This window comes from Penaeus japonicus, unplaced genomic scaffold (genome assembly GCF_977035675.1).
Source record: "Penaeus japonicus unplaced genomic scaffold, GWHDUDI00000001_assembly GWHDUDI00000031, whole genome shotgun sequence".
NCBI classification, from domain to species: domain Eukaryota; kingdom Metazoa; phylum Arthropoda; class Malacostraca; order Decapoda; family Penaeidae; genus Penaeus; species Penaeus japonicus.
The window spans coordinates 15,127,859-15,135,358 of record NW_028234433.1 but is presented as its reverse complement, the minus strand read 5'-3'; the positions used below and the strand labels follow the sequence as shown (position 1 = coordinate 15,135,358).

Sequence of the window (7,500 nt, the reverse complement as noted above, 5' to 3'; positions counted from 1 at the left end):
TTGCGACGGTGTAAGAAAAATGAGCGGTCAACACGAACAATCAAATTTACGATACACTCATTTCCTGTCTGCTGCAGAATTTGATATCAGTGATGTTGACAGACTAGCTGGCCTTGATGCAGAAGAAAGTATGGCGAATTATTCAAAGACGATAGTGGTTTGGTGAATCATCGTGGGGAAATCTAGACAGTTGCATAATTTGGTGAATGGGCGCAGGAACTAACCTAAGCATAGACTGTCGGGAAAATTGCAATGTATTATATATGTATATATATATATATATATATATATATATATATATATATATATATATATATATATATATGTATATATATATATATATATATATATATATATATATATATATATTACACTTAAAAGTTCAAAAGGCTCCCAAAATGCGGTCCTGCGAAGGCCAGTGGCGGACATTGACTGATCGGTGTTTGATGTCACGTAAGAGCAATTTTATAAAGGAAAGACAAGGAAAAAAACAGCACTGTGACAAGAAGCCAACTGATGCGCCGTTTTAACAGTGGCTAAGCCTCTCATTCAGTCTTCCAGAATTGCATGCTTATTATGAAGAGGCCACGTTAGTTTCTTTCTTGATTTGTTTATCCTCGGGATTAAGCGAAGAGTAAATGACAAATCGCGTTGGCAATTAATGGAATACCCTTGGCCAGGATGAGTTAATTAGATTTTAGTGGTGATTCGGGGTATGCGGGTAGATGCTGAGGTAGATTAAGATTAAATCAGTGGTAAAGAGAGTGAATAGATTGAGGTCGACGAGGTTGGATTATGAGTTTTTTTTTAAAGGAAGATGAGTGTAGTTTGAGAGTATTTTGTAGCGAAGGATGGTAAATGGCTCATTGGGTAGATTAGGATAGATTAAAGAAGCTTTTATGGTTGAAGTAAGTGGTTTCTGTATTTTAAAAAATGAGGATAAATATAAACTGAAGTCTGAGTTTTATGCTATAGATTTTGTTGTTTCTTAGTTAATTGGTCTGTCACCAGAACAACGGTACCTAAAAGTCGTGATGAAAGTTTATGATTGGGTTACCCACGAAACAGGGACTAATTAATTAGAGATTGCTGTTAATATCATTTGTTTTCTTTTTCTTGCTTATTGTTATCGTCATCATTACTGTTATTGTGATCTGTTAATATGAGATTCTTTTATGTGATTCTTTTTATGGTAGACACAAGATCTTTCTCTCTCTTCTTCTCAATTTCTCTCCCCCCCCCTCTCTCTCTCCCCCTCCCCTTCCCTCTCCCTCTCTCCCTCCCCTTCCCTCTCCCTCTCTCCCTCCCTCCCTCCCTCCCTCCCCTTCCCTCTCCTCCCCCCCTCCTCTCCTTCTCTCTCTCTCTCTCTCTCTCTCTCTCTCTCTCTCTCTCTCTCTCTCTCTCTCTCTTTTTCTCTCTCTCTCTCTCTCTCTCTCTCTCTCTCTCTTTCTCTCTTCTCTCTCTCTCTCTCTCTCTCTCTCTCTCTCTCTTCTCTCTCTCTCTCTTCTCTCTCCTCCTCTCTCCCTTCCCCTCTCTCCTCTCCTCCTCTCTCTCTCTCTCTCTCTCTCTCTCTCTCTCTCTCTCTCTCTCTCTCTCTCTCTCTTTCTCTCTTTCTCTCTCTCTCTCATTCTCTTTCTTCCTCTCTGTCTATTTTTTCCTCTATATCTCTTTCTTCCTCTCTGTCTCTTTCTTCCTCTCTCTCTCTCTCTATCTATATATCTATCTTACTCTCTTTCTCTTGCTCGTATGTAATGTCAACGTTAAGCACCGACAAATAAATTCACAATTTACAAAAAGTAAGAACACATCGCGTCATGATAAATGTCAAATTCTGAAAATAGACAAATTGGTACTTCCAGCCTCTGTAACCGGATGTGAACTAGCCAGCGAGTGAATGACTCAGAGCGCTAGCGTTTTCCTAGGATTATGTTGATAAGGGTAATTAGATGATTTATATCGACTGGCGTGTGGGATGAATTTGGTCTTATCGTTTTTCGGAAGTTGTATGTTTATTTGTTGGAGTGTCATTCCTTTTTTATTTATTTATGTAGCCCGCGCGAATACACGTATGCATCTAGCCCCGGCATACACAAAATATACGCAGTATACACACATATATACACACGCACATGTGAATGTATGTGTGTGTGTGTGTGTTTATATATGTATATACATATACACATGCATAAGCTGTACATATGCATATATAATCACTTCACATCGGCTTTTTATATTACACCCAGTGTTATCTTGGCTAACTTGTTCTACACAAGCAGTTCTGATCTACATATATTAGCAAGGTTTATTCAGGTCAATGCACACTAGACACGACCACTACTATATTAACATTAATTTTTTATTAAAATATTTTCAAAGTTTTCATCGGGGATGCTTGGATGTTGAATTGCAGTTACCAGCTGATTAATCCTAGGAATAAATCTTTTGACAGAAAAAGTGTATGTGTGTGTGTGTGTGTGTGATTGTGTGCGTGTGTGCGTGTGTGTATGTGAATGATATAACTGAAGGGTCAATTACATCTCATCCTTGGTAAAGTTTTTAATCATACCTTTTTCAGTGTTTGTATTTATGTATTTGTGTGTGTTTAGGTAGCGTTGCAATCATCTACAGATTATATTTTTCTTCGTAATATAGATTGCTAACACAAAATGAAACGTTTCCAAACGTTTCTGAATTCTTTGCTTCGTGAGTCAGCCTCGCGTGGTGCGTGGGCTATGAATTTTGCTTCTCGATGTATTGATATATACTTATTATCATTATTGTCGTTACTGCTGTTGTTTTATTTTTGTTATTGCTATGATGATTATTAACAGTAATAGTATTGTTATTGTTGTCTTTGTTATGATTATTATTGTTTTATTAATAATATTAGTGGGGATGATGATAATTATTATTATCGTCATTATTATTATCATTTTCGTTTTTATCATCTTCATTATTTTGGTTTTCTTGTCTAATTATTACAGTTATCAACATCACCATTATCATCGTTATCGTTGTCTTTATCGTTCTGATTTTTGCATTATTATGACGATATAAATGATAATGGTGATGATGATGGTGATAATGATAATGATAATGATAATATTAATAATAACAACAATAGTTACAATAAAGATAATGATAATAATATGAAAGTGAATTCAAGAAAGGCCTTTGTTATTATGTTAAGGTTTTATCAATATTTTTTTTTCTGCATCAACCAATCCATACTTGACCGTTGCAGATAAGATTTAAGCACACACTTCCTTTCACAGAAGACTTAGTTACGCAGTCAGTGCTTTTTATTTATTTTATTGCCTTTTATTTTTATTTTTTAGCACGACGGGGGTCATCTTATTTGCGATTTTGATTTGAATATTTATTGAAATTTTGATATGAACGGAACGCAGAATAGGTGATTGTCCTTTCCATGCATTGCGTCGTTTCGTAAGTGTTAATAGAGTCGAACTTGGAAAAAAATATGCAAGACGTATCTTGTTGTTAGTACTTACCTATCGCACTGTTTACGTTCCGTCCATCATTGTGACAGTGCCTGAGGTCAGGTGTCAGCAACTTTGCATCCGTCTTGCCAGCTTGCAGACTGACCTAAGAGTTGAAAGCTAACAGCTGACGCTACCTTGTCCATTGTTCTTGACTGCCTTGCTAAATCGGTTTATTCTGTGTGTGTGTGGAAGGGGCCATGTACGTATTCAAAGCTAGACCTTTACTGTGATAAGATTCTGACACCTTTTCCCCTGTAGAATAATGGAGGACTTTTGCTTCTAACGAATCTTACTTTTGTGGACTGGGATATATTTTTATTATCACTTTGGAATGTTATTTTTTTTGTCTAATTTGTGCATTAATTAAATGTAATCGCTAATCGTTTGTTCATTTCGGGAACAGATTATAGGTGCATAGAAAAGACAAGGTTTCATTTTGAACGTTGAATGGCTTTAAAAGATAAGTGCTTGGTGAGCGTGTTCTGTTTTTTTCTCTTAATAGATAAGAGATAATCAGTGTCATACACCTATGAAGACTATTCGGCAAGAATGAAATATATACAGACATATTCCAGAATAAAGGCTCGCCCTGCAGACAAGTAGAAACAGGTAATGTAGAGGTATAGGCCAACTGGGAAAATACTTGAATTCAGGTGTTTGTGACTGCAAAAGATAGCGAGGAAGGTTTCTCCTTTGTCTTCTCGTCACGTGGAGAGAGAGGAAATGAGGGAATAAGAGAGGAAAGAGAAAGGTTAGATTATATCAGGATGATTAAGGAAATCAAACTGAGAAAGATATAGGGTTTACATTTACTCTAAACGATTGATGCAACGTATTTTTTTTAGTGTTTAGAAATCAGTGGTATTTGAAATGGCCTAAGTTTAGGAAAAAAAATAAGGTTTGCAAGAAGTAAATTCATAGTGATGGTCAAAGGGTATGGAAACAGGTGTGAACAAATAGTACGAAGCAAGAGAGAATGACTCGACGCTTCGGTCTCTAATTCTTTCGAAGAGAAAATACGTAGTCTATTTATTATGCTTTCGCAATGTTTATTCGCGTGTGTTAGTTAGATTATCGAAAATATCATTTTTTTTCTCGTTAAGTGCAGTTATAAAAGACAAATTCCAAATGTGGTTCGGGTTTCAATTTATAACTTAAACGATGTACCGCAGATTGTTATTGCTATATCGACCAAGCGTTGCGTTGTTGGTGTTTATACTTATATATCGTGTGTCGCAAATCTGGACTCAACTTCCCTCTCTGCATAGATTTAATGATGATGAGGCAGACATAATCGTAAAATCATATTTTGCTTGATACACCTGCTTAGTCAAAATAGATGCCTGACTAATGAGGCTTTCGTTGAGAGATTGAACCTACGTCTCTTACCAAGCATCTTTCTTCCGCTTTGTGATTTGTACAGGTTTCTTACAAGATTTGAAACAGCTGATGGATCTGTGTTTGATTCTTGAAATTATCATTTTATTATTATTGTTATTATTATCACTATTATTATTATTATTATTATCTTTATTATTATTATTATTGTTATTATTATTATTATTATTATTATTATTATTATTATTATTGTTATTATTATTATTATTATTATTATTATTATTATAATTATTATTATTATTATCATAATTATCATCATCATCATTATTATTTTCTTCCAGGATGGGGACGCAGGAGGACACGTCGGATGATGAGATACAGGAGGCTTTCTTAAGGTATGTGAACGTCTAGATTTTGTTTTGTATTTATGGACTTGTGGTAATTAGTAAAATCCGCGGATATTAATAAATCGCAATATTTGTTTGTGAGAATAAGCTCCACGAAAGTGCCGCGCGGATGTTGTGCATAGTTTGGCAAGCAAAACCTATTAAAGAGGGATAAAACACAAGTTGAGGATCTGCTTTTATTTCTGATAATTAACTTGCTTTCGTAAGCTTTGATGATGGAAGAGTTACGGCTACCGTGCGCGCCGCATGATTTCACTTTGCTTAAATAGCATTAAAGTTATTAAATAGCGGCCACACTCTTTTATAAACCGATCCAGGAAGTGGCAAAAGGAAGGTACAGGCGCACTTTCAATGCCTGATTGCCGTCCAGCTCGCAAGCATTGTAACAAGTAATATATCTGACGAAGCGAAGTGGAAATGAAGTGGCCGTGGACCCCAATGGCGTGTCCTCACGTAAATAAGGACCTCAAAGATGTCTTGATATTCCATGATCGCGCCTCTCACTGTAGGACTGATTAAGCCTGTTGCTACGGTATCTCTGGGTTGTCTCTGCATAGATTCGTGTTGAACTTAGACTCCTTTAGTTTGATGATACTAGTACTGAACTATGCATGATAATTACTATTAGTTGATTTCTGTTGGATTTTTTTTTCTTCTCTTTTTTATTTTTATTTATATATTTATTTTGTTTTTTTATGGAACCGTATGTAATAATCTTGTAATTGTCATTTGCCCTGTGAAGCGGGTGGTCGAACAGAATAAATTATTATTTTTACTTTAAACATTTATAAAAACAGATGTGTCTTTTAAGTTACGAATAGTTGAAGGTCCTCTGATATGAATACGTCATGAAGACATGTATTACTAAGCATATATATATATATATATATTATATATATATATATATATATTATATATATATATATATACTATATATTATATATATATATATATATATATATAATATATATATATATATATATATATATATATATAAATGGTTTATGCACCTTTGCCGACGTTCGTGGACTCTCTCGGAATACGAAACTCCATAGAACAAAGTCTTTAGACGATAAAATACAAAAGCACTTCGAAACTGGCGTTCTTCATGGGATTTCCGACCATTTTATCAGCAAGTGTTCCACCATTCGCGTCCTTTATTTCTCCGTCCTCCCTGAAAGGACATTGAACCTTAATTGCGGAGACTCCTTGCCTCCCATCGGCCTTAGTCCCTCAGATCAGGCGTTTGATATGTGGCAAGTGTTATGTAATAAGGTCGCGCATCGAAATCTCTTTGTTTTTGTAAGTAAGGGTGCGTCTTTGTTTCTTTGTTGCTTTATTTGTTGGGAAGAGGGTATCAAACTTTTTTTTTTTTTTTGTGTAGGAGCCATGTCCTTTATTTTGCATTATGTAGGAGCACTGGGATCGTCCTTGGGCTTTTTATATGATCTTCGTAATAGGGAGAGGAACGAGATGAAGGGGGGAGGATGTTGCTGAGAAACGGAATAGATGTCAATAAATTCCACGAGGCAAAGTGGATTGCACTGTTTGGCATTTGGATGATGATTTACCTATGATATACTCATCGTCAATAAATCTCGCTGTGGAATGTAGACGTTGAATTACTCATCTTGCACCGCGAAATAATTCGTCCTCATTCACGCCTTTCTCACCAATTGTAACAGTGAACTCTCGTGTTGGTGCTTGTGTGTGTGTGTGTGTGTGTGTGTGTGTGTGTGTTTTGGGGTGGGTGGGATTAGGAGTCACCACGAACTGTCCTGTTGCTATTTGAAGGTATTGTTGTGGTGATGATGGTGTTATTGATACGGTATTGATATCGTTTATCTAGGACAAAAGTTATGCATACATGTATAAACGATTTAGCTTTAGCTTGTGAAGGAATGCAACATTATTGAGATGCCAATTGTTGATTTAAAGTAATGTCGAGGAAAACGAAGTACAAATTAAAACGAAAACGGTATAGGAAACTTAGATTGAAATATAGAAGTAGAAATAGAATATTGAATATAGAACCAAATAGAGATTATCTGCAAATTAATACAGTAATACAATGTAATTCAGAAGTGAATGGGAAAATTACTAATCATATTGTAGATAACACATAAATCAAATATTAAGTATGAATTAAAATAATCCCAATGAAAGTTTATTATAACTGAAAATAGATATGAATTCTGATAAAAGATTGATTACAAAATCAGAAGAGAATACATGCAAACAGATGTTTTTTT

At 35.3% G+C, this 7,500-nt stretch overlaps 1 protein-coding gene across 1 annotated transcript in view; it reads left to right on the top strand.

Annotated features, from left to right (window-relative positions):
- LOC122246383 (prestin) overlaps positions 1-7,500 on the top strand; it is an 84,747-nt gene that overhangs the window by 8,714 nt on the left and 68,533 nt on the right. The window contains exon 2 of the mRNA XM_086555736.1: positions 5,183-5,236. Coding sequence (XP_086411862.1) covers positions 5,184-5,236 — 53 coding nt within the window. The 5' untranslated portion in view covers position 5,183. The remainder of the gene's footprint in view (positions 1-5,182; positions 5,237-7,500) is intronic.